At 36.9% G+C, this 26736-nt stretch overlaps 13 protein-coding genes across 13 annotated transcripts; 10 read left to right on the top strand and 3 right to left on the bottom strand.

Annotated features, from left to right (window-relative positions):
• C9374_000640 (uncharacterized protein) lies at positions 1-1833 on the top strand (the record flags this gene model as incomplete). Its single annotated transcript, XM_044696256.1, has 1 exon — positions 1-1833. The coding sequence occupies one exon, from the start codon at positions 1-3 to the stop codon at positions 1831-1833; it is 1833 nt and encodes a 610-aa protein (XP_044552468.1).
• Positions 1834-2038: 205 nt separating this feature from the next.
• Positions 2039-3010, top strand: C9374_000641 (uncharacterized protein; the record flags this gene model as incomplete). The annotated part of the gene is made up of 1 exon (XM_044696267.1): positions 2039-3010. One exon carries the CDS (start codon positions 2039-2041, stop codon positions 3008-3010), a length of 972 nt encoding a protein of 323 aa, XP_044552469.1.
• Positions 3011-3376: 366 nt separating this feature from the next.
• Positions 3377-3898, top strand: C9374_000642 (uncharacterized protein; the record flags this gene model as incomplete). The annotated part of the gene is made up of 1 exon (XM_044696278.1): positions 3377-3898. The coding sequence occupies one exon, from the start codon at positions 3377-3379 to the stop codon at positions 3896-3898; it is 522 nt and encodes a 173-aa protein (XP_044552470.1).
• Positions 3899-4122: 224 nt separating this feature from the next.
• Positions 4123-5291, top strand: C9374_000643 (uncharacterized protein; the record flags this gene model as incomplete). Its single annotated transcript, XM_044696289.1, has 2 exons — positions 4123-5048; positions 5102-5291. The coding sequence occupies 2 exons, from the start codon at positions 4123-4125 to the stop codon at positions 5289-5291; spliced, it is 1116 nt and encodes a 371-aa protein (XP_044552471.1).
• Positions 5292-5388: 97 nt separating this feature from the next.
• Positions 5389-5740, bottom strand: C9374_000644 (uncharacterized protein; the record flags this gene model as incomplete). The annotated part of the gene is made up of 3 exons (XM_044696300.1): positions 5389-5426; positions 5490-5624; positions 5707-5740. The coding sequence occupies 3 exons, from the start codon at positions 5738-5740 to the stop codon at positions 5389-5391; spliced, it is 207 nt and encodes a 68-aa protein (XP_044552472.1).
• Positions 5741-5936: 196 nt separating this feature from the next.
• Positions 5937-7043, top strand: C9374_000645 (uncharacterized protein; the record flags this gene model as incomplete). Its single annotated transcript, XM_044696311.1, has 1 exon — positions 5937-7043. One exon carries the CDS (start codon positions 5937-5939, stop codon positions 7041-7043), a length of 1107 nt encoding a protein of 368 aa, XP_044552473.1.
• A 150-nt stretch (positions 7044-7193) lies between these two features.
• C9374_000646 (uncharacterized protein) lies at positions 7194-8760 on the bottom strand (the record flags this gene model as incomplete). The annotated part of the gene is made up of 4 exons (XM_044696322.1): positions 7194-7441; positions 7522-8271; positions 8341-8349; positions 8436-8760. The coding sequence occupies 4 exons, from the start codon at positions 8758-8760 to the stop codon at positions 7194-7196; spliced, it is 1332 nt and encodes a 443-aa protein (XP_044552474.1).
• Positions 8761-8935: 175 nt separating this feature from the next.
• On the top strand, positions 8936-10137 carry C9374_000647 (uncharacterized protein; the record flags this gene model as incomplete). Its single annotated transcript, XM_044696333.1, has 3 exons — positions 8936-9536; positions 9625-9902; positions 9997-10137. The coding sequence occupies 3 exons, from the start codon at positions 8936-8938 to the stop codon at positions 10135-10137; spliced, it is 1020 nt and encodes a 339-aa protein (XP_044552475.1).
• A 73-nt stretch (positions 10138-10210) lies between these two features.
• On the top strand, positions 10211-12058 carry C9374_000648 (uncharacterized protein; the record flags this gene model as incomplete). Its single annotated transcript, XM_044696344.1, has 2 exons — positions 10211-10433; positions 10578-12058. 2 exons carry the CDS (start codon positions 10211-10213, stop codon positions 12056-12058), a joined length of 1704 nt encoding a protein of 567 aa, XP_044552476.1.
• Positions 12059-12111: 53 nt separating this feature from the next.
• C9374_000649 (uncharacterized protein) lies at positions 12112-13896 on the top strand (the record flags this gene model as incomplete). The annotated part of the gene is made up of 2 exons (XM_044696355.1): positions 12112-12703; positions 12788-13896. 2 exons carry the CDS (start codon positions 12112-12114, stop codon positions 13894-13896), a joined length of 1701 nt encoding a protein of 566 aa, XP_044552477.1.
• Positions 13897-14309: 413 nt separating this feature from the next.
• C9374_000650 (uncharacterized protein) lies at positions 14310-18481 on the top strand (the record flags this gene model as incomplete). The annotated part of the gene is made up of 2 exons (XM_044696367.1): positions 14310-14434; positions 14545-18481. The coding sequence occupies 2 exons, from the start codon at positions 14310-14312 to the stop codon at positions 18479-18481; spliced, it is 4062 nt and encodes a 1353-aa protein (XP_044552478.1).
• A 105-nt stretch (positions 18482-18586) lies between these two features.
• Positions 18587-24723, bottom strand: C9374_000651 (uncharacterized protein; the record flags this gene model as incomplete). Its single annotated transcript, XM_044696378.1, has 2 exons — positions 18587-20549; positions 20843-24723. 2 exons carry the CDS (start codon positions 24721-24723, stop codon positions 18587-18589), a joined length of 5844 nt encoding a protein of 1947 aa, XP_044552479.1.
• An 857-nt stretch (positions 24724-25580) lies between these two features.
• On the top strand, positions 25581-26681 carry C9374_000652 (uncharacterized protein; the record flags this gene model as incomplete). Its single annotated transcript, XM_044696389.1, has 1 exon — positions 25581-26681. The coding sequence occupies one exon, from the start codon at positions 25581-25583 to the stop codon at positions 26679-26681; it is 1101 nt and encodes a 366-aa protein (XP_044552480.1).
• Positions 26682-26736: the final 55 nt, after the last annotated feature.

The following is a 26736-nucleotide window of genomic DNA, read 5'->3' on the forward strand; positions in this document are numbered from 1 at the left end:
ATGACTTCCACACAACTTCGAACTACACACAGTGAACAACAAAGGAAAGACTTGGCTCCGATAACGTCTCCATCCATGGCCACCATCACATCAGTATCACCCTCCTATGGCATCCTATCTATGGATCTATTAATTTCTCACATATTTCCTAATTTCAGTTGGAATTGGCTTTTTGCTGTTGCAAGACTTGTCTCTAGAGAATGGAACAAGATCATCACATCACCTGATATCGATATTTGTATTGAAAGTATATTGACCATCAATAGTTTTACAATGAGTGACAAGAACAGAATAATATTCATACGACAATGTATGAACAACAAATTTGGATCAGTGACCGGAATAGTTTTAAAAGGATTGGAAATTTCATTCTTTGAAGAAACAGCAATGAAAGTTCATTCCCAATTCAAAAATCAACCCTTTAATTTATTTTCATATTTTCCAAAATTGCAGAGAGTTTTAGTTGAATCCATTTATTCTTTTGAAAAGGTGTTGCCTTACATGGCAAAAGGGAATTTACAATATTTGAAAAAGTTTGAAATCTATTCGAACACCATGCACGATACAGACATGCAAGAATTCAAAAGCATTAATTTACAATCCTTTCAATCGTTGACAATGGTTCGATGTCATATTAACGACGGAGTATGTGATCAGTTATTGAAAAACAATTTCTCAAGTTTAACAGAGCTAAATCTCTATGGAAATGCCGTGAAACACGATGCGTGTCACAAAATATCAGAATTGAGCAATTTAACCATGTTAAATCTATGTCACAACGACATTGGACCTCCTGGATGTCTGCACCTTTCTAAAATGACCAATCTGCGTAAATTGTTTTTGAAAGGTTGTTCCATTTCCAATCAAGGTTGTGAGTATTTGAGTCAAATGACAGAACCAACAAGTCTCACTGAATTAGATGTATCCAGCAACAATATTGATAAGAATGGTTGCAAACATCTCAAATGCTTTAAAAATTTGCTAATACTCGACATTTCAAACAACACCATTGGAGGAGAGGGACTTGCATTGCTTTTCGAGCATGAATCACTTCCAAGGTTGACCGATTTAGATATTTCTAGATGTGAAATTTCGAATGATCTAGAGTCATTTGTAACACATGCTCCTCGACATATAGTTCGATTGAATCTTGCATCCAATACACTTCGAGAAATTGCTCCTCTCTGTGATGAAAAGTTTTCCCATCTTTCCCACTTGAATTTATGTGTGAATCAATTATCAGGAAGTGCATGTAGAGATATTGCCGAGTGCAAATACTTTTCAAAATTGACATTCCTAGATTTGACCTTTAATCAAATTCAGGCCTCAGGCTGTGGCGTACTATCGAACAAAAATCTTTCCAACCTCAAAACCTTAACTCTAGCTCATAATACCATCACTGGAGAAGGATTGAAAAATCTATCGAACGGTACTTTGTCAAGTCTTGAAACACTTATACTTTCTAGTAATTCGATTGGAGATGAAGGCTGTCAATTTCTAGCGAATGGTGTTTTTCCCTCCCTCACTGATTTATCTTTATCTCACAATGCAATTACTGAGAATGGATGTTTGTGTTTTCAGAGAGGAACGAACAATTTTCCTCGACTCAAGTGCATCACACTTTCAGGCAATGAAATCAATGATAACGGATGTAAATATCTTGCAGAAACAAATCAATGGAAGAGGACTGAAATAGATGTTATCATTAGTGGAAACCAAATCAGTGGGAAGGGTCACGAATATTTGTGCAAGGCTAATTATGCAAAAGTATATACAGGAATTTCCACAGTTAAAGACGTTTATTCAAGAAAGTCAGGCTGTTTGCAAATGTAATGACTCTCTTCTTCAGAAAAGCTTGAAATAAAGCTCTCCCTTATTGTTGCAAGAAAGTGAACACAACCACACACGCTCTCGTTCATTGTGAGTGCCTTGTTCAATACAAAACGCGCGCCAACTTGTGTCCGGACATTCTACAAAAAAAATTCTTTCGTGCTTTGAGGGTAGCACCCACGTTTGACAATCAAATCACATTGCAAAAATGATCAATCGACCTTCATCGGGAAAAACTTATGGCAGGCCAACAAGTGCCTACAGCAGCAGCAATAATAATAATAGTGGAACAACCAACATTACATCAACGTCCAGGAAGGAAAATGCAGATCACTCTTCCTCAAGTTTGCCTGCAATGTCCAATGTAAATAACAATAACAACCTTCATTCCATTCTCAATACGAATAGTCGGGAACGAGAGCAATCACCCCTTCATGGAACTACAACAGGTCATCAACAGGCTCTCAACACCTCATCGTCGATTATTCAAAATGATCGATCCTTTTTTTCAAACATTAATCTTAATACAACGACCAACAACGTTTATAATTCAACAACAGCAGTGATGGTAAACAATAACAACAATACAATTTCGAGCGCATTATCGCCGAGCTCATCTTTCTATGTCATCTTGAATGGAGTGATCAGCTATTGTGAATATCCAGGAAATCACAACATTTCATGCAGTTTCCAATTTGTTTATGGGCAAGATTGGGAAGTGGTGCGCTCAACAGGAGAAGGTGCAAGTTTGGAGAGTGGAATCACACAAGTAGCAATGAGACCTAGAGGTATCAATTCGAAGAGTGTTTGGAATTTTCCATTGGAGATATCATTTCGAAGTACCAATCCGTATGGTTGGCCCAAACTCTGTCTCGTGGTTCAAGAAGGAACAAGCAAGCAAACCATTCTCGGGTATGGGTGGGTTCAAGTGCCAGTGGGAGCCGGGAAGCACACAAGGACGGTGAAACTATTCAAACCACAGAGTACATCACTCATACAGAAAATCATTGGTTCCGTGAAAGGAGTGGCTCCAGAGTATTTTGATTCCACACTGGTGTGCAAAGGAGAAGGAAGAGAAGTGACCAGAACTGAATGTGTCGGAGGTGAAGTTACTGTTGAATTCAATATTATGCATAAAGGCATGTCTCAATTCGGATTTGAAACATTTTCACAGCAGTAACAGTAGAAAAAGCTGATTTATAAAGGCGATAATAGAAATTGGGAGTAGATGATGTTGGTATTTATCGGAGAAGAAACAACTCGAGAACTTTTTGGAATGATGACCAGAAATAATTAGCCATTCTTTCTTGTCATGCTCAAAGCGTAATTACCCTCAAAACCAGCCAACTCAACTCAGCTTTGGAAGATCGAAAAATGCCGTTTGATTTGTACCTGCAAGCCTTATAAAAATTTTGGATCCACTTTCATTTTTGCGCCAAAAATTTTCGTTACAAAACAACAAAAAGTCTAGTCTTTAAAGCCCAAGCTTTTTGCCTCTGTTCAATTTAGTCAACAAAAAAAAGACATCAACAACCAACACACAACAATGCCAGCTGCAACTGAAGAACAAGCAACCAAGGACGTTCCACAAACTGAAGAGAAGAAGTCCAAGAAGAAGAAGAACATGGGTACCCGAGCTCCTCCAAAGGGTCCAAAGAGCAAACCACAATCCAGATCCACAAAAGCCGGTCTTCAGTTCCCAGTCGGTCGTCTTGCTAGATATTTGAAGGAAGGAAGATATGCTGAAAGAATTGGTGCTGGCGCTCCAGTCTACATGGCTGCCGTTTTGGAATATTTGGCTGCTGAAATTCTCGAACTTGCAGGTAACGCTGCCCGTGATAACAAGAAGGGAAGAATTGTTCCAAGACATATTCAATTGGCCATCAGAAACGATGAAGAATTGAACAAGCTCTTGTCAGAAGTGATTATTGCTTCCGGAGGTGTCCTTCCAAACATTCACAGTGTTTTGTTGCCAGGTACAACCACCAAGGGTGCCAAATCCACAAAGGGTAGCAAGAAGACCACTGAAGAAGGATCAACAAGTGCTAGCATGTCACAAGAATTTTAAATCTAGGTTTCCAGTATTTGTTTTGCTCCACACTACCTGCTTCCAATTTTCTCTTGTTAATACTTTCAATTTTCCCAACACCCTAAGCTTCACCTGTAAAGATTGTACAAATAAAACCAATCATAAATTATCTAAAACAATGAATTCATAATGCACAGTTGTCATCTTTTCATAATTTACAAGTAATTTCCGCCAAAATCCAAAAATTTCAACTACGAAATAAAATGAAGAAGGCAGACACAAAGGTCGCGTCGTCCGCCTTTTCGAACAACAACAGCTCTGCTGACAACATATCAACCACCTCAGCAGCAACTTCCTCTACACCATCACAACTGTTTGTACATGATCTTTCACTTTATAAAGAGCTCATTGAAAGCATTTCTGTTCCTGAGGATTATTACGATGACGAAGAGCAATGCGAGTGTTTGCAGCAACAACGCGATTCTTCGTCGTCAGTTCAATCGGAACAAAAATCAACTTGTAAAAACACGGGTCCTCTCAACAAGATTATCACTAGAGAAGAAAAACAAAAATTGGAATTAAAAAGAGAAGCAAAGAAACAAGAAACTGAAGCCTATTTTCAAAAAATCAAAGAAACCACAACGAAATTGCGAAACAAAAAGCATGAAGAATCTGAAAAACGATTTCAGGAGCTTTGGAACGACATTCTTGAAGAACGAGAAACGTTTTTAAAAGACCTCAATGAAAAACTTGAAGCTTATCATGAAGGAGATGAGAGAAAGCGACAGCAAATATACGAAGAGTGGTGCGAGAAGGTTTTTGATCCCATCCAAAATCAAATTGATGATCATTTGTCAAAGCTGCCTTTTGAAGAAATTAAGCGAAAGAAGAGATTAAAATTTGAGGAATATCTCAATAAGCTCAATCACAAACATAAAAACAATGGTGGAGTGTTTCGTGACATTGTGCTTGAGGATGAATATGATCCATTTGAGTTGTCAAAGGACACGTTTAAATACAAGACAACTTTAAAGAAAAAGATTGGAGAAATGCCTCCTAAACCATCCATGGGACTTAGGAAACAAGACATGTTGGATGTGGTACAATATGACAAGTTGGATGCCACTCCTTTCGGTCACTACTCCAAGATGATTCATCCAAATTCAAATTCTTCGAAACTTGCCTCAAAGTAAGTACATTTAGACACGAATGAAACGTTCATCATGATGTGAAATATTACAGGAAAATGAAATCCGATGTGGAATTTGATGATTTCACAAAAGAAGAGAAGAGCCCTTGGGAAAATGTTCGAGGGAAGAAAATTCTTCAAAAGATCGAACAAAAAACCACACAACAGCTGGCAAATGGTTTTCAAGAGGAATCTGGAAGAAAGCAAGCCAAAAGAACTACAATACCCGGTGCCAAAAAGTAAAACTCCCTTGTAGATATGTGTATAATGTAAAATTGAATTAAATTATGTATTGAAAGAGTAAATGTATTTGTTACAAAGTGGAATGAGTTTTAAAAGATTATTTCAAATCGTCATCATCAAAGTCATCATCGAAATCTAAAAAAAAGTGAGAGATCATGTATCATACATGGTGATACCATGAAATCATGATCAACATACCATTGTAGAAATCCTTGTCAACTAGCGACTCTTTCAAAAGTTGTTGAATGTTCTTTCCGGCTTCTCCGGCCTCTCCTCCAACAAAATTCATATATTCCTCTTGATCCAACATCATTTCAGGATCAAAATCTCCTTCTATATCAAATTAAATTATCAAGTATTGGATATAATATTATTTCAACATTTTGATCACCAGTCCTCTAACCACAACACGTACCATCCATAGCCTCGCTCTCTGGGTTGAAACTCATTTTTTTGTGTTTATTTTTGGATACCAATGAGGTTCAGAAGGTGTCCCTCCAAATGCAAACTCCTGCCAATCATTTGCTGCAATTTTTTGATGATGGAAGCAGTAGGCAATCCTCAATGCAGAGAGTAAGAACAAGATATTGTTCTAAGGAGCTCTCTGAAAGAGATGAATCATGTTGAGTGTTGAATTGAAAAAAAATGTCCTCTGAACCACCTCTCAATCAAGAAATGGTTGTTAACCACCACACTACGAACACTCATGAAAGTATTATGCAAGAAGGAGGATTTACAATCGTTCATTCTAATTCTTCTTCGGGACGAAGGTTGCAGGCACATCACAACAACAACAACAACAAATATTCATCAATAACAACGAATTATGCATTTTCATCTTCTTGGAAAAGAAAGAAAAAATTAAATCCAAATAATAATACTTCTCAATTTTCATCAGCAATGAACCATCAAGATTTCGTCGAATTTAATCCAACAAAATTTGAAAAGGCTTTGGAACGAGTTCGAGAATCGCTTTCGGAAACTATTTGTTCCATGATTGAGAAATATTTTCATCCTCACCAGTCATCACAAATTTTGCAAGTCATTTGTTATGGAATTGGAGACTTTATTTCAGATAAAATTGCGTTATCACAATTCAAAGTATTATTGCAGATTCTTGACCATTTCAAAAACAAGTACAATTCTCAAAACGTGAATCAACACGATTCATTATCTAATGAAAATCATGCTAGGAGTACATCATCTATTACATTGAAATGCTACATATACGATCCAGTTTTTGAAATTAAAATGTCTACGGGTGACAGAGAACATTTATATCGATATATTAAGGAAAAGTTTGGGATGGAATGGATTGAGAAGAATGAAGAGTGCAAAAGAAGGATTGACATTACAACATTTGTCTATATGCCTCATTGTGCATTTTCAATGTATTATAACTTGCTGATGGAAAATTGTGACCGACTCAATCATTTAATATTACTCTCAAATCAATTGGCAATACGAAAGGAAATTTTAAAAACAATTTTTTCCATGGATGAAAAGAAAGAACTATCTTTGCGCGAGGACAATATAGATTCAAATTCAAAAATTCAAAAAAAGAAAAAGAAATTGGATGACACAGAAAAGTATTTTCTTAACTTTGTTTTTAATAATACCAATATTTACTTTTTCAACGAGCAAGAAAGGCCACTGACTGATATTGAAATTTTTGAGATGAGCCGCAGTGAAATAGATCGTGCTCTCAACAGAGAGTCAGATGTTGAACTTATTCACAAATCTAAATACTAAATTATTTGCACATTGAATATTACAATATTATTCACTGTTTTGCGTTTAAGAATTTCAATTTGTTGATACTTGGTTGTGTTGAGTAGTTCCACTGTTTGTACAACTTCAGAAATATCTTTTAGTGCTACGTTCGTCCAAATGAGTGGCTGCTCAAGTAATAGTATGTACTGCAATATCTGAAAAACGTGCAGTAACACCTTGGATCTTTTGAAAGAGCCTGATGAAAAATTGCAACTTTTCCCTTATTCTTCGAAACCAGAGGAAGGTATTATCAGCTGATGGAGACATGAATATCTTGACAGCAGTTGTACCTCGAGAAATATCAAGTTGAACCGATAGATCCATGTGCAATGGAGAACATTCAACGCTGTATGCTTTAGTATTGGAGCCTAGTTGGCCTAATTCACAATAAATCATTATGCATTGTTGCCATTTGTGATAATGAGGGACAATAGGACATTAATTTAAGACTACCTACCTAGCTCATTCCATCCACATGTATAAATTCTACCACATGCAGTAACCACTCCAGTGTGATATGATCCTGCTGCTATGCTTGTAATGCGGAAATCTGAGAATTGTTGAGGAGGTGTAATTTCAACAGGAGTAATGGTGACCGTTTCAGAGTAGAAAGGTATTTGTTTGTCATCATTTAAGCCACATCCATAAAATTTGGAGTCCAATGTTTCAAGAAAATAATGATTACCACCAGCGAAAATATTTCTAATGTTTGGTATGGAAATTTTGATAGGTTGTGCATACAATGTTCTTTCAAATTTTCCATGCAAATACACTTCGTTTTCAGATGTCAAAAATAAGGTATATCTATAACCTGCTTGAATGGTTTTCAAAGTACAATTAAACTTGTTTTGAAATAGAGGTAATAATTGTGGAGTGCAATAGGCATCACCGTAAATGTCTTCAAAAACGCTTCCCATTCCAAAAACTTTGTTACCATTTTCGCAATAACACACGGAATGAGAGTAACTTGTGGCAATTAAGGAAACATGAGTATTAGGTTCTGGAAACTGTACTTTTGTAAATTCTGTCACAATTTCTTGATCTTCAATACCTAATTGATGAAAAGAGGAATCGCCAGCGACATATACCGAACCATTAGATCCAAGTAACATGGAATGAAAGCTTCCACATATAATACTTGTAACTTTAACATCATCTTTAACAGGAATTCTTATCAAGTTCGATATTAGATCCACATTTTCGGCTCCTGCCAAGTTCGATACATGTGATCAACAAATATACCAATGCAATTCTTAAAGCAGTCAATAAAACTCACCAAGCTGACCTAAAAATTTCATGAAACATCAACAGTTATCACATATTCTCAAAGTTCAAATCAACACAATTTTATCATTAAAATTATAGTATTACCTTGTTGATTATTTCCAATTCCAAACACTTGTCCACTTTTCGTTAAAAACAATGTATGAATATCTCCATTAGCAATTGCTATCACATCATCCATAATTTTGTACCACTCGGAAAGTTGTGGAGTGATCAAACAAGAAATAATGGTCTTATTATTTCCTTCCTCCGATGAAGAAGAAGAAGGCTTGCACATCAATTGATAATGATCATTCTTTCCGCATACAAAGAGCCATGACCTTGTATCCATTGGCATTTCGTGATGATGATAATGTTCCAATAAGGTGAACTCATCAAGCTTCTGAGAGATTTCATGATGATGATTTAACATTTTTTTGAGGAAAGTTTGGCCCTCCATTTGTGTTTGAAAGATTGTTGGCCATTCTGAACCAAGTATTACAATTCGTCATTTCCAAAGTTGACTGGTGCCACATGGTTAAAAAATATCTTTAAACATAATATTTAAATTATTGAAATTTTCGAATCAACAGATACACACCACCATCATGAATTCATCCAAACGAGAAAATATCAAATTGGGAGTCATTCAATGTCATTTCAATCCAGATATTCAAGCATTGAAAAAAGATATTTCCGACAAGGTTCAACAGGCCTCCGAGCAAGGCTCTCATCTCGTTTTATTACAAGAATTATTCATGATTCGATATCCTGGAGATTTAACCAAGGAAGATAATCCCGAAGTGTTTGATTGGGCAGAAAATTTAACAATGGCCATTAATGTCATGGAAATTCAGAATCCTACAAGTGATGAGATTGAAAAACACAGTCCTACTCTAGCATTCTGTCGAGAATTAGCATTGAAACATCGAGTCTTTATTGTTGGAAGTTTATTTGAAAAGTATGAAAATCCAAACGATCTCAAGACACATTATTACAACACTGCCGTGATTGTTCGTCCAGAGGGAAGTTTATTGGGCAAGACCAGAAAACAACACATTCCATCTGGACCAGGCTACAATGAAGTGGATTTCTTTGAACCAGGTGATAGTGATTATCCTGTTCATGATACTGGTAAAATTAAAGTCGCAGTGCCAACATGTTATGATCAGTGGAATCCAGAGCTTGCTAGAATTTATGCACTCAAAGGTTAGTGGAAGGGATACTTCATTATTGTTGAATCTCTCATTCACATTGGAATATTTTGTTATGATTTTATATTCATTGATGATGAAAGGAGCTGAACTCATTCTCTATCCAACATGTATTGGAAATGAACCCCTCTATCCTCACTTAGATACCATGCCCATGTGGAGAACGATCATGATTTCTCACACCATTGCTAATGGAGTTTTTGTGGCTGCTGCTAATCGAGTTGGGAAACAAAGTGCAGGTCCTCGTGTATTGGAGGCGATTGAGGAGAAGAAGGTGTGTCATGATGAGAGTTCAACTATGGCCGAGAAATTTGAATTTAATTTTTATGGATCGAGTTTTATTTGTGCACCTGGTGGAAAGGTAAGTTGTTGAGCGTGGCGGTGAATGTTTTTGACCAATGAATGATTCAAATCTCATCATGTTGTCTCTGATCATGCAATGGTGCCAAAAACAGTTGTTATCAGAAGCTCCTCGTGACCAACCATGTGTGCTAGTGGCCACCCTTGACTTTGAGCAAATGAATCTATGGAGAGAAGCTTTTCCTTTGCTTCATCAAAGACAGCCACACACCTATGGCAGACTTTTGCAAGAGTAAACAAATGTTTATCCTTACACGTCTTCACTCGAGTTATTCAACACCAAGCTGGAAAATTTGAAAAACGAAAAAAATGTCTACACTCCAAGTAGCCAACGATTGGAATTCATCATGTTCAGCTCCGGGCTGGGGCGATATTCCCACAGAAATCTACGGGGAAATTCTTTCCTTCTTGCCTGTATTGCCATATTGTTTCAAATTCTCGTCTGTGTGCAAGAGCTGGAGTGAACAAGTGGATTACCTATTAAATTCCATGAGTAGAAATGCCGAACAATTTAATTTTCATTTGCACTTTGGTATGTGATCAATTTGGTATATTGTTGAGACCGATTGAATCACTAATTTCTATATGATTCCATTATTTGTGTAATGAAATCGATTACTTTAAATCGATGAATTCAAAAAAACATTTCAAACTATTTCGGGATGATGAAATTCAGGCTATGTCAATGCTTCTAAAATTGAATATGTGGATTTGTTACGAATCATTGCCAGATGTCGTGGAGTTAAAAAGATCACCTTGGTCAATATGGTTGTTAGTAACGAAGTCTTGAACGCCATTGCATTAACTCGCGTAGAAACTCTCATTATCAGTGATTGTGCATTGCGATCCTCTTACACGGAAAAGCGTTATGGCAATGATGTTGTACTTCCATTTGGAAATAAGGACATCGACGATCTCTCGACAATATTCCCGTCCTATTGGGGTCGTCGATCATTTGCCAACGCAAGACAGCGTAAAGAGGATTTACAAAATTTCAAACAAATTTTGGGAAATCAAAACAATGATCCAGAAACTAAAATCGTTACACGATTCCAGTTTTTAAAGTATATATTATTTATCAATATCAGTGGTACTATAACTTTGAATGAAACATACAGCGCCAAGTATAGAAAATTAGATGTTTTTGATCCAGGTGAGACTGATCTGACAACCTTAAATTTTGCCGCTGACAAAGAGATTCTCGACAACTTGGACGACTATAATTACATTAAGAGATGTTTCACAACACTTCTTACCGTGAATAATCATTCACCTATTTACATCACTGCTTTATATTTAGAGGACGAACATTCTTCCTCCAGATATTCCCACTATTTGACATTACAGCCCGATCCTGCACGATTATATTCCCAATGGTACACTCTAAGAAAATCAATTCCAATTTTCTCACTTTATTCTTTCTCTGAGTGGGTAGCAATCTTGGAAAAATATAATCTATTTCATTGCTTTGATCCCAGTAATTTAAACAGTATGAGTGACCAGAGACTTAAAGAATGTATGGAAGCAAAGCTTATCCCACCGTTTGCTCTCTGTGATGGTAAGACATTTCTAGAAATAAGATACTTGAAACCAATGTTGGATGCCATTCCCATGCTGTCTAGTGCTTCAAAAAAGGGCAAGAAATATGCAGATTGGAGAAATACAGATCTAGTGGCATCTTGTATAAAATTCATTACATGGATTCATGAAAACCGTCCAGATACTGTTGATGAAGAAGATGCAGCTGTCAAGAAAGCTCTCAAAGCTTGTAAAGATGTAGATAAGAAATGGAAGACATGGTTTGAGTCAGTGACATTTGATACAAAACCCGAAGACATGATTTGTTGGGCACACTTTTTACTGACAGGAAAATATTCGGCCAATTCTAAGAAAACGATGAAAAAAGCACAAACAGAACTAGACATGGAAAGCGATGAGGAGGAAGAGAAGCCAAAGAAAAGAACATACAACAGAAAGAAGAAGAAGCAGATCGATTCTGACGAGGAAAAACCAAAAAAGAAAGCAGCATCAAAAAGAAAAAAGAAACAAGCTGATGACGAATCAACTGAAAAAGAAAGCAAGAAGAAGAAAAGTACTGCCCCACCTCCAACAACAGAACGAAGAGTCACTCGAAGTTCTTCCAAGTCAGTCCAATAACAATCTTAATTTCATCTTTTTTTTGAACTGCCCAATTTTACAACTTGCAAAAAATGAACGCAAATCTTAGATGCAACAATCTTCATTGTTTGGAATTGAGAGAAATATCGGAAAGAGTTCTTCGAAATGAAATTTCAGTACTTGAAGTGATCGATTACTTTATTCAGAGGATTGAACGGATGGACACTACAGTCCACGCTGTTTGTGTGAAATTGTTTGATCAAGCAAGAGAACAAGCTTCCGAAATGGATAACTTTATTTCACGAGAGCGACAATTTGCTCAACAACAGAAACAACATGAATGGAATGAATCTGCATGGATTGAAAAAATGTTGTCAGCAAAACCATTGCTTGGCATTCCATTTACAGTCAAAGAAAGTATTCATGTCAAGTCAACTCCAACCACAAGTGGGCTCACCACGCTCAAACATGTGTTATCAGATCATGACTCCATCCTTGTGACTCGATTTAAGGAATCAGGCGCTATTTTAATTGGAAAGACCAATGTTCCTCAAATGTTGTGTGGAGACTTTAGTGAAAACCCTGTCTATGGACGAACATGCAATCCTTTCAATCGAGAGAGATCCAGTGGTGGAAGCTCAAGCGGTGAGGGAGCTGTGATTGCGTATGGAGGATCGATTTTAGGTGAGTTATTTTTCCATAGTTTCTTCTCAGAAATATATGTTGAATATTCAACAATTCCACACAAAACCTATTGAAAAAACAAAGGTATTGGAAGTGATATTGGTGGTAGTATCAGACTTCCATCGGCTCATTGTGGAGTGTATGGTCTCAAGCCAACTTCAGGACGTCTCACCATGCATGGACATTTCGTTCTCTATGAAGGAATGGAATCGGTGCAATGTCAAATGGGACCCATGGCAAGAAGAGTCTCATCCTTAATTACATCCATGAAAGTACTGACACAATATCCGTATGATGACTATTCGAGTGGTTTTTCACATGAGGCACTCCGGATACCTCCGGTGGAGTTGAGAGATCCAAATCTTGTGGACATTTCCAAGTTACGAATTGCTGTGTTTTATGACAATGAAATTCTTTCCATTTCGAAATCGTGTGAAAGAGCATTGAATGAAACTGTCCATGCTTTGAAAGAGATGGGTGCTCACGTTGAAACTATATCACTCCAACATTTAGATTTGTACTGGGAATGGAGAAACTATGTGAAACTTTTGATGGGGGATGGCATGGTCGAATTTAGATCCAAAGCTCAAGGAAGTCAACTCGTGGATGAAGTCAAAGTTCCCTATTATTTGTCTCTCTTTCCAAATTTTGTGTTAAATTTCTTTGCCACTCTCACTCGATGGATGGGTCAAACCATTATGGGTCATAGTTTCACAACTTTCACAGAAATTAGTGTTCCACAGCAACGACAAGCCGTATCACGAAGAGATGCATTCAACATCAAGTTCATGAAAATACTGGATGAAGGGAAATTCGATGCTGTGTTGTGTCCTGCAACCTCCATACCAGCACATCGTCATGCAGATTCTTCGTTCGTCATTCCTTCCATGGCATATGCTCACTTGTTCAATTATCTTGGATTGCCTGCTGGTGTTTGTCCAATTACTCGTGTTCGAGAAGGGGAAAATGATTCTGTCGAGTTTTCAAGCGTTGCCACACAAAATTCAAAAGATATGACCTTTCAATATTGTAAAAAGACATTGCAAAACAGCGCTGGTTTACCCATTGGCGTACAAGTGGCAGCGCGGTATTGGAGAGAAGACATTGTGTTGGGAATTATGAAGCATATTGAACAGTATTTTGAAAACAATGAGGATTATCCATTGAATCATGATCACACCACAACTCAATGACATTAATCAGTGCTTCATACTTGGGTTGAATAGGTAACTTTTGAAAATGCACCCTCAACACACCTCAACAATCTACGTTCGCAGAAGTGTGTGAAAGTTTCAACTTCCATGTTGATACCTCTTCAACAACAATCAAAGTTCCTCATTTTGAGAGAGATCCAATAAACGACAACCATTCCCAAGCCATCACGTTAAAAAAAATCATCAAGTCGTCATTGAGTATTTTTAATTCTTGTTAATACGACATTTTCATTGAGAGAGTTGATAGATCCCACAACATCAATTTCTCTCTGTACATCCATCATTATAACAAATTCGTCTGATCATTCCGATCATTTATTTTCATATTGATCAAAGATCAATTCTGTTCTCCTCTCAATATTGCAAAGCAATTATCATCTCTCTCTACAAAAATGTTGAAGAAAGTCAAGACCAAGATTGGAAAAACCAAACAACAATCAGCCATTCAAAATGTCGCTACCAAGCGTCTGATGAAGGACTGGAAGGAGATCATTGAAAACCCTTTGAAGGGTATCAAGTAAGTATTATTTTGATTCCAATTCGTTCAGTTTTCTAACAAATTCAACTCGTGATGATTGACCTCTCTCTATGACGACGATGATGATGCATGTGCATGAACTTATTCAGTGCTTGCCCAGTGAGCGAAAAGAACCTCTTTACCTGGCATTGCAATCTCAAAGGTTACGGAGCCTATGAGGGAGGTATTTTCCACATCATCATGAACTTCCCTCAAGAGTATCCTCAAAAGCCACCAACCATCACCTTGTGTACCAGAATTGAACATCCAAATGTGTTTGGTAACACTGTGTGCTTGGACATGTTGCAGGAAAACTCTGGAGAGAAGTACAGCGGATGGTCCACTGCCTACACTGTTCAGTCCATTCTGGTCCAATTGCAAGCGTTCTTGTTCGAAGCTGATGTCTCTCGTGTGTTGGCCAATATTCAGGATCCAAAAACTTATGAGCAAAAGAAGAAGGAATGGCACAGTGCTGTCAAATGGAGTGTTGAACAATCGAGAAATTATTGTGATCGATCCATTACTCCACATCACTTGCCACCTCATAAGCCATACCCTAACTTCCCTGAGGACGCTGAAGAAACTAAACACTTGTTTGTTGAGAATAAGGAGCAATCTGTCAAGTCAAGTGAAGAGATTGAAGCTATTGCTGCAAAGAGTGAACTTGTTTGTTTCTTTACCAGAGAAACCTATGAGGAAGATGCTCTTGGTTATGGTATCTCATATTCAAAGAATTTGAGAACTGGTCAAATCAAATCTATTCAAACTCCTTTGGATTTGATTTCATTGAGAGCTTTCATGAATCATGGATTGAGAACCTCTTCTTACAATGAAAAGTTCACACACTGGATTCCAATTTATATTGATGAAAAGCATGGCCAAAAGGCAATGTATCTTGCAGAACGTGCCATTTCAATTATTTGTTCTGGTTCTGCAAAGAACTTCAAACCAGAAATGGTTTTAGAAGTTTTGCCAAAACTCATGGCAACCATGACCGTTGAAGTCATGTCTAATAGAAAGCATGCCAGTATCAAAGCTTTAAGAGGATATTGCCATTTCTTTAGATTGTTGCTTGAATTCATCAAGAAGTATCCACAATTATTGGAAAAGATCAATGCTTCTGTCAAGAACTTTATTGAGGATGAACAAGCTAGACACAAGGATGTTTGTCCAAATTTGGGTGAATTCTTGGCTTTGGTTCCAGTGAGTGATTACTCTTGGAAGGACGTTAGAGATGCCTATATTCAAGAATCATTCACAAGAAACGTCTTTTGGTTGTTAAACAAGTATGAAGAATTAGAAATGGATTCCAGTGATGAATTCACTGATGATGACAGACTCAAGTACTCTTTTGAAACGACCAAAGTAAGCCAAAAGTTGTTAATGTTCAATGTATTCTTCATTGAACAGGTCAGCCATCCAAACAATGCCAAGACAAGAGAGGAAGTTGCTAAAGTTTTTGACGTTCACTTGGGAAGATGTCCACTCAAGTATGAGGACATGTTCATTGATACCATTGAAAAGATCGGTAAGGTTGAGAACTATATCGACTTTTTCAAGCAAGTCCATGATGACAAGGTCTACAACAAGGAAGATATTATCAAGATTTTAAAGGAGTCTATCAAAAAGTCAAAGGAAAAGAAATACCATGGTAGCTCGCTCGAAGTTATGACTCCAGAGGAATTTGCCAAACAATCCAAGCAAGTTGGTTTAGACGCTTTCCTTGTACGTGTTGGAAATGATATGGTTTTGGAAGGTAATGAAGATAACTGGAAAGAGAGATGTTCACAAAGATGGGGACTTGTTGAATTGCCAGATTATCTTGCCAACACTGAAAATCCATGGAGAAAGTTGTACTTGCAAAACAATTTGCAAGATGTGATTTCAAATCTTAACGATTCTGCTGATTTCGACTATTTCCACAAAACTCTTGACCACTCTGTAGAGATTCCTCGTTTGGAAATTCAAATGTTTAACCCAGAGAAGCTTAAGAGCAAGTATTACTTCTTGACTTGTGTCCTCACCAAGCTTAAAAATTTGGACACATTGATCATTTCTCGTGGCGAGGATGGACTTGGTATTAAGGGATTCCGTGCTTTGATCAAAGGTCTTTCAAACAATCCAGGTCAATTACAAAACCTTATCCTCGATAGTTGTGATATTACCTCTCAGTCCATTCAAGAATTGACCAAAGGAAGACTTGTTTCTTCTAACTTGAGAAGAATTGCATTGAACGGTAACTCTCTTGGTAACGATGGAGCTGAATATTTGGCACAATTTTTGAGAAGACATGAAAATCTTCCACACTTGACAGAGCTTGACTTGTCACGTTGCAACATTGGAGACAGTGGAGCAAAGGCCATTGCTGAAGCGCTGTTGGTTAAGAAGGAACTCAAGTTGTTGACATTTATTGGCAATCCTGCAGCAGGTGGTTTGCAACAAATCTTCCAAAACCTCAGTTATTCTACTTCTATTGAGGCAGTTGATTGCAGTAAGTCCACTGGTGAATTGTCCACAGGTGACTCAAGTATTGGTAAATTGCTTGACTTGAGCCAATCGATTAAGAAGTTGAATTTATGGAAGACTATTGGTGTTTCTAATCTTTCTCAAACTGTATTCACCAAGTTAGGAAAGTCAAACTTGAAGGAAATTGATATGGCCGAGACAAACTTTAAGAATGTGAAATATCTTGCTGCTTCACTCAAGGATAACCAACATCTTGAAGATATCAATTTAATGTCCAACGGCATTACATGCACCGATCTTTTCAGCTTCTATGAAGAATTACTTGCCTTGCATCAAAAGCAAACAGCTGGTCATAAGAAGGCAACTCCTCAAAAGGACTCCTCCAATGAAGATCAAGCTAATCAACCTCCTCCACAATTGATCAACCTCAAGAGAATCATTTTGTCAGGAAATCGATTTGACAGCTATCCAGCCAATAAGAACAAGTTCCCAAGAGTTATTGGTGAAATCTTAAAGATGTCTCATCGTTTGGTGTACTTGGATCTCTCCAAATGTAATATTAATCGTGAACACATGGAGGGCATTGGAGAAGCGTTAACTAGCAAGTTTGCATTGCCACTAAAGACCTTGTTGTTGAGAAATAACAATATTGGAAAGTATGGATTGAAGCCATTGATTGCTGCTTTGCAAACAAACACCACTTTGGAGCATTTCGATATTTCAGGAAACGACATTGGTGTCATTGGAGCTGATTTCTTGTCTCAAATCATGAAAGAGAATAAGGGTATTAAGACTTTGAACTTGTTCTCATGCTTTATTCAAATTGAAGGTGCTCAATTGTTGAGCGAAGCTCTTCAACACAATTCTACATTGACTAATCTTGACTTGGGTTTGAATAGAATTAAGGTTAGAGGTGCTATGGCAATTGTTAAATTGTTGCAAGTGAATACCACATTGAAGCGAGTTGGTTTGAAGCATAACCATATCAATGATAAAGCAGGTTTGGCCATTGCAACTGCCATCACTCAAGATAATCCAAGATCTGCTGTGACTTACCTCGCACTTGCTGGCAACTATTTGTCCACACCAAAGAGATCTGATATTTCTCTCTTGTTGAACTCGTGCAAAGACAGAAATATTGAATTCGATCTTGCCAAGCTTGTTGACGTCAAGGATCCAGAAAAACAAGATCGAAGTGTTTACATTACACCTCTCCCCGGTACTGTCACAAGCCAACAAATCAAGAGACTCTTCTATCAAAATAGATGTGGTGTGATTTTGAATGTCTCTATCCTCAAGCACAAGGTTGCTGAAAATTATCAATCTCAAAAGTATGCATTTGTTGAATTTGCTCACCCTGATTCCGTTCAATTGGCCATGAGATTGCAACATCAAGGAAAGAATGTGATTAATAACGTGAAGGTTAGAATTGCAAAGGCTGGTATTCAACAAAAGGAAGAAGAATCATTCAAAAAGAAGGCACCCAATGCTCCAAGACCAACCCCTGTTAGAGGTCGTGGCGGTTTCAGAGGCGGTTTCAGAGGTGGTCGCGGAAGAGGTGGAAGACAGCCAAGAAGATAATTCAAATGAATGCTTGCAGCCAAGAAGATAATTCAAATAAAAAGTAATATTTGCATTAAGGAGAGTTAAAAAAAATTCTTTTTAAATAATCTATTCGCTATCCATTTAATTATTGACATCCACAACACCTCCTTCCATCAAAGCATTTTCAATCAAGATAAACGATGCTTCCAAATCGTCTTGTTTTTGCAAGAGCAGCACACTCTCATCATCCAATCGATAGCTCTGGTTAAATAATCGAATAAATCGAATTCCTTTTACCACAATATCAAAGATGAGATGTTTGTGTGACTTGTAATTCTTATTTTTCAATCGATCCACCATGGATTTGAGGTCACAAAATAGTGAAATGATAAATGTGGCATGAATTATAAACTTTTTGGAATCCAAGTCCATATTGGTTGTACTCAAATTCACAATATACTCAAATAAAGTTGAAGTGACATAATCGTCTTGTTTCACTGATTTGAGCATTCCAATTGCTTTCAAACAGAATAATCTCAACACAGTCATTGATTTTCCTTCCTCAGTGATGATATTGAGACAACACTTGATCACTCTCTCATCATTGAAACTTGCCACATAACCCAATGCTTCAGCACACAATGCTCGCACCACTTCTGGAGATTCACGATTTTCCAATCGCTCCATCAAATGTTTCACAATCAACTTGGATTCTGAACCTCGTTCACATTTTCTTCCAAGATATCTCACAGAAACTTCAACAACTCCAATATCCGTATGTTTCAATAATTCAACATACATGTTGAGTACTTTTTGATTGTTGGGATTGGTAATTTTCTCGAGAGCAGTCGTACATGCGACAATGACTTCTTCCTGATCCGTGTGAAGTCTCTTACATAATTCATCAATGACACGTTCATCTCCTTTTTTAGCGAGATGAGCCAGTGCCAATGCAGATTGTTCCCTAAAGACATAATTGGATTGTTTGTTTGATAATTGTTTCAATAATTCGTGAATAATTTCAGAATCTTCTTTTGGAGATGAAAATCCAAGTGCACAAATAATTCGATCTTTTGGTTTCACAGTATAGAGCATGTCTACCAAAGATCGAACAAGTCCATAATTCTTTCTCTGACTAATTGGACCCAATGCCATTGCCACTCGATACGAAATGGATTTTCTTTCATTGAGTAACATTTCTAATAATCGATCTTGAATGACTGGAAGTAAATCTGGAATGACGACTGACGAGATGGCTTCATTGACAATTAAATCATCAAAACTATTTTCTTTGAGACAATCCAATAGCGTGTCAATAATTTCCATGTCACCCTTTTCAGCTAATTTACCTAAACAGAGACATGCTTCTTGACACTTGTTAGCAACCTTTGTGAGAGCTGAAATGACTTGTTTGTCACCCGTATTGGCAATCATTCCTAATCCAATCGATGCAATTCGTCTAAAGTTGTAATCTTCTAACATGGGAATTAATGCATTGATAATGTTCGAGTCACCTTTTTCACCAACTCGACACACACTATCGACACACGCTTCAATGAGAGAAATGTTCGATCTTTCACGTGGAGTATTGTGAATAATATTTAACAACATGTTCACAACCATGGAATCTCCCTTATCTGAAATCTTTCCAATACACAAACAAATTCTTCTCTTCACTTGAATGTCACTAATATTTGAAAGTTTTTCAAGTAAAATTTTCACATATTTCTGTTCACCTTTAGGAATGACGAGTGAGAGAGCTTGTAATGTATTTTCATTGTCATGAATATGATTCAATAAACCATCACCAATTTTGTCAAAAAGTTCATTAAACATGAAGGATCGACAAAGAGCCATTTTTCGTAAATCTTCAGATTCGTGAATGAGACCCTTGACAATGATGGAAACTCGTTCATCGTTTCGTAATGGTTTCATAATCTTGGTATATTCACCATGCTCGGACTTGGGTCGTTCCATAATCATGTTATAAATAATGCTATCGACGAGACCAATGTTGTGTTTGAAGAGTTTGTTCATGAGGAATTTGATAAACTCTTCAAAATCAGATCGACTCATCTCTGCAGCACAAAATAGGAATGTTTCTCTGTTTTTTTTGTTTGTTTGTTTTTTGATATCATTATTTGTTTGTTTTTTGATTGATTGTCAATGAGTTGTTCATTGATTGTCAATGAGTTGTTCATGGATTGTCAATGAGTTGTTCATTGATGTCATCGTGTTGTTCATGGATTGTCAATGAGTTGTTGTTGTTGTTTCATTTTGTTTTTTAATGTCATCATGTTGTTCATGGATTGTCAATGAGTTGTTGTTGTTTCAATGATCACATGTTGTGTGTTGTTGTTTCAAAGATCACATGTAAATATGAAAAAAAAAACTTACTTGTAAAAAGGATCTACAACCAATTGTCGAATTCTTTCCTTGAAATATTCCAATTTGTTTTTAGCGAATGGTCCTGTCGATCGAATTCTAAAATCACTCACATGGGTCGCATCTGCCCAATGACTCGCCACTAAATATTCCTGAAATGAAGTGTGACTGAATCGATACTTTCCGTCACCAGTTGAAACAATGAGAGGGAATTTACCAGAATCAATTCGTTTCTTTAAAGCTTCCCATTGCTTTTGAAATTCTGGATTGGCAACAGCGTTGAAAATCCAATCGTCTCCTTTGGATGCAAAATCTCCCTCCGCTAAACTCATAAACGCAAGTTTCTTGTCATCGTTGGGACCCGTACAGAGATTTCGAGCCAATTCCAGTGAGTGTGTGAAATCTTCAGTGCTGAATGTGAGTCTTCGTAATTTGTGAAGAAAAATTGAAACCTTTCTTAAAAATTCAATGAGTGTCTTTTGCATTTTGGGAACTCGTTGTTGATCTCCAACGAGTTTGCTGTAGTGAAGTTTTGTAATGGTATCGAGAGCATTGTAATAAATCTTGGATCGAACTTCTGGAAGCGATCCCTTGATTTTGAATTCCTCAATGATGAGTGAAAGAAGAATTGGAGTTTTTGCCAATTCTCTGTATTTTCCCTTGATGGAAGAAAGGAAAGCTTCATTGTTGACATTTCGTTTTTGTGCAATTCGTTTTTGAATATCAAAGGTCAAATTTTGAATACTCGCTGCTGTGAAGGATGAAAAGAATTTTCTCGTTTTCACATCTGCTTCAATACCTCCCAATCTACTGGATAGAATTAAACCATTGGAATCTGGAACTTCTTCTTGTGGTGGGAAAAATTCCATCAAACTTTGAAGGAATCGCTTCTTTTGTTGAGGAGAAGCAATTTCATCCACTCCGTCAAAAATAAAAAGCACTCGCTGTTCCTTAATTGCTGTCAACAAGAAATGTTCCAAAGTATCCAAATATCTCACAGTATTGCCACTATTTCCAATACTACCTCCAGCACTTGCTCGAATGCATTTGATAAAGAATTCGGCCTCGTTGGTTAAACTTGCAAAAAGACCAGCCGGAACAAGGAGTGGAATGAGAACCTTCTCTCCCGATGTCTCTCGTTGTTGCATTCTATTTTTCACAAGGCGTGACATGACCATTTTTAACATACACGTCTTACCACAGGAAGCGTTACTGAGTAGCATAAATCGAAGGCAATTGGAAGGAAGCGAAGTGATAAATTCATCTCCATTCTCATGCAATAGATTTTGTTTAGCATTAAAGTTTTCAACATCGGATTGTTTTTCTTTCTCCTCGTTTTGAATGGCATGTCCTTCACTAAACATTTCAATTAAATGAATTCTTCGATGATTTTCATATTCCTTCTCGTCACTAAAGCTCGTGGCACTTGTCATGGTGACATTTGAGAGAGTATTGGCACCAACTCCAATAAATTCATCAATCCAATCTTTTCCATGTTGTAAAAGGTGAAGAGAAACGCAATGGTCATCCACAGAAAGTGTCTCCTGACTAATTGGATCCACAAATAATTTCTCATTCTGTAAAATCATATTCAAATATTGTCTCTCTGCATGCGCATAGGATTGAGGATCCATGGGTTTGTTATATTTTTCAATATTCCAATCATATTCTCCCAAAACTAGACAATTTTGAATGAGATCTAAAACATCCAAATTGAATGGAAATCCAGCTCTTCGAACCAAGTTGTTGTAGCTGAGTACAGTGACAATACCTGTTTTGTCATCATCGTTACTATAGACATCAAACTCTTGATTGGCTGTAATCATCTTTTTGAAACCTCTTTCAGCATTCTTTGGAATTTTGTTAAAATCCAATGCATGTTTTTGATAGGCCTCTCTGAAATCCACCCACAATACTTCTTTTTGATTTGCCCATCCATTTGCTCTCCAGAATTCTCTTGCTCTATCTAACTCGATGGCTTTGAGTGGATCTTTAATTTTTAACAATCTTGCTCGTTCTAATTGATCCAATAATTTGGCCAATTCTTTCACATCATTGTCTTGGAAATTGTCAGTATTCTTTGGAATATTGACTGGTGTTTCTTGTTGTTGAAATGAGCTATCAATAGACTCTTGTTTGTCAATCAATTCAATAATATCTTTCGCTTCTGGACGATCAACAGGATCAATTTTGAGACATCTCTCAATAATTTGCACAAGAACTTCATCGTGATCCTTCAATCTTTCACGAATATAATCTGGATTGTTTCTAATTTCAAGAATGAGATCTGGAATTTCTGCCTGTGTGTACAAACAAATTAATTGGAAAAGCAAAACTCCCAATGACCAAATATCGACCGACTCATCATACACTCTACTGTCAAGCATTTCAGGAGCAATGTATTTCATGGTTCCCATAATTGTGGTCATGAGTTTTTTATCCTTTCGTGTGAAACCAAAGTCACAAACTTTGATAAATTGTTTGTTCTTGGCTAACAAGATATTATCAGGTTTGATATCTCTGTGAACAATCGATTGACTGTGCATGTAATTCATGCATTGACAAATTTGTCTGGTCCATCGTTTAACAAGTTCTGTTTCAAAAGGTCGTTGTTCTCGTTGTCTCTTGTTAATTTCAAGTTCTAAACTTCCATCTGCACAATATTCCATCACAATATAAAATCGAGTTTGTTCATTCATCACTCCCTTCTTCTTTTCTTCAAAAATGTAATAATGTTTCACAATATTTTCCTGTAGAAGTGTCAATAAAAATTGAAGTTCATTCCGAGTTGATTCTACTTCTTGTGGATCGTCACAAATGACCAATTTAATGGCTACGTTGGGATCTTCGTCTGTGAGTGGATTTTTCAATTCTGCAAAAAACACTGCTCCTTCATTTCCTCCTCCAATCTTTTTCACAATTTTAAAATCTTTTAATGTTCGTGTCATGACTGATGGATCGGATAACGGGTTGACAGCGAAGGACGGTTGAGGAGGAGAAATACTTCCTCCGTTCGGAGAGTGAACACAAGTACTGGAATTTGACTCGTTGACTGCATTTGTGAATGTCAACAATCGAGACGTTTCACTAGGAATGGAACTACTTGTTGCCATGAAAGGAGATGCATTCCATGTTGTTTTTACGTTATTGCTGGTACTACCACTTGTTGTAGTGTTGTTGCCACTGACACCATTGTTGCTACTACTACTAGTGGGAGTACTTTCCAAATGAGAGGGAATATTTGAATTGGTCGATGATTCATGTGTGTTGTTGTGGTTGTTGGTATGAAGGGAATCCTCTGAATGATCTTCAAGTTGAATGTTGTTGATACTTGTATTCGGTATTTCAATACCATGGTCATTGGTATGATTTGAAATGATTTCATTGTTTTCAGAAGAAACCATGACATTGGTTTTCGCTTCTCTCTCTTGTTGTATTTCATCTTGTTTGAAATGAACTCGTCGTTCCTTTTCTAGATGAGCGGTCGATGAGGAAGAGTGTTCTTCTTCTTGTTGTTGTGGTTGTTGTTGTTGTAGTTCGGGAATCGTTGTTGTTGTTGTCTGTTCGACATTCGACATTTCATTCATTGATGATGTTGTCAACATTGGTTCAGTGGGTTCTTCCTCTAGAGCAGTTGGTTCACGTTGGTGGTTGTTGTTAGTAGCGATGGCTTCGGTATCATTTTGTGAACAAACGGTTTGTGAAGAGGAATTTGGTGTTGATTCCCAAGTTAAGTTTGTCGTAGTGTTGGATCGTGGAGTTGAAGGTAGCGATCTTGGACTTGTCATGGTTGATGCGTTTTGTTGTTGCTGTTGATAGAGTTGATGGCCCAATCCTTCAAAGAAAGCTTTCTTTTCTAACACTGAAGACGAGCTGGATGCCTTTCCAGACATTTTTTGATGTGTGTTGGCAGATGACAAATTGAACTCGTTTTGTCTCAGCCTTTTTCAAATGCGTCTGTGAAGTGGGATGGCGTCGCACACTGGAACACAGTCACTAACAGCTTTGCAGCAGACTACAAAATGTTGAATAAATTACTGATGATTGTTTATTGCAGATAATCATTATCAAACAACAACGTTGTTTGTTGGTGATCTCTACATGTGTGTGTTCATGGGAAATTAACTACAAAACAATACTTGAGAGTGGGAAGAATCTAGTCGTTAACGAACAAAATTACTTCTTCTTTTTAGCAGCTAATTCCTTCTTGGCCTGCTCAAGAGCCCTTTGTTCTTCCTTTTGCTTTTGTTTGAAAGCAACATCAGACTCATCTTCAACTTTATCTTCCTTCTTTGGCTTCTTGAGCTGTATCATTTATATTCCGCACATTTGATGATCATCAAAAGGTAACGTTCAAATAATAATAATTATTAAACAACAATAATGAAATTCATCATCATTTCCATTTCAAACGTAATAATGGCCAATTAAACAACAATCCAAATAAATTCAGTGATGGTAAGAGAACGGTTTCATTCGTTAAAACGTTAAAACACGTACTGGTTTGACCTTTCCTCCTTCCTTGCCTGGCATTGTGGTGCAACGATGATTGTATTTTTTTTATTTATTGGAGAGATTGAGGCTCGGAACCGTGAAGCCTGTTTTCAAAGCATAACTAAAAGACCATCGGATGATGTCTGTATTTGACACACAGAGTGTTTGAATTCTTGAGAATATTATTTCATTATTAAAATCTTCCACACATGTTGAACCTTTTTGCAATTAAATTGAATTGAATCATATTTAAAAAATGTCTGAATTCAATAATAATAATTTTCACGAACAACAAGACAACACAATTCTCACTTCACAAACTCCGAAGAGAAAGAGAAACACCTCCAAACAAGAAGCAAAGAATGTACGGAAAAAACAAGACACTCATGATGAAGATTCAATGATCCATTCCGCAAGCACAACAACAGAATCAACAGTCCATGATGACGTTCAATCAATTTCATCAAATAATCATCAACAAGATTCAAAAACTGAAACAACAGAAAATACATCATCGATAGACTTGCTATTGAAAGAAAATTTATCAACAACGGATCGGTTACTGACTCTTGAAACCATGTTCAAAATTGTTAGAAAAAAAGTAGAGCTCTTCAACAAGCAACAAGAAGAAGGCAACAACCAAACAACAACTCAAGATGACACAACACACTCATTCGTTTTGGGAATGATCGAAAATCAAATTCGACAACGACTTGTTATTGCAAAACAAAAAGGATTGGCAGTTTTACCTGAAGCTCTGATTAGCAAACTTTGTGATATTTTCTCTATTGCGACTTGTTATTTATGGAAAGTTGAAGAGAAACAACAATTTTTAGTGAATGCATTTGGAAATAACTATTCCACTGGTTTACGAGAAATTTTAAAAAGATTTTACATTCCATTAGAGAATGATCCAATATTGACAAAACAATCGACTTTTAATTTTCTTGAACCTGAAGAAATTGATAACGCTGAGGAGAGAGATCGATTGCGTGAGGAACAACAGCAAGTCATTTCAACCATGATGGCATCCAAAAATACTGCCAATCATCAAGAACAATCAAAGGAAGAGTATGATGCTTCTCTTCTCGAGCTATTGAATAAGCACCAAGAAAAATATAAGAGTAGACAGAGTAGATTTTTGACAGGTTTGGCCAATCCAAAAGAATTTCTGAAAGAGGCAGACTTATTTAGGCAGCAACGTTTGAAACGAGATGAATCTCAAAGAAAACAACAACAAGAGTTACTTGAGAGAAAGAAGATGGCTCATGCCAGCACTATTAAGGTTGACAAACTTCCTGACAATCGATTTACGTCAGGTATTAAGGTCAAGAATAAGAAGAAGAAAAAGTTATAATTTTTAGGTGTTTTTATAAATGTGTAGCTCCAATGAAAATACCCCTGCAAGTATT

This window comes from Naegleria lovaniensis (genome assembly GCF_003324165.1).
Source record: "Naegleria lovaniensis strain ATCC 30569 chromosome Unknown tig010, whole genome shotgun sequence".
NCBI classification, from domain to species: Eukaryota; Heterolobosea; class Eutetramitea; order Acrasida; family Naegleriidae; genus Naegleria; species Naegleria lovaniensis.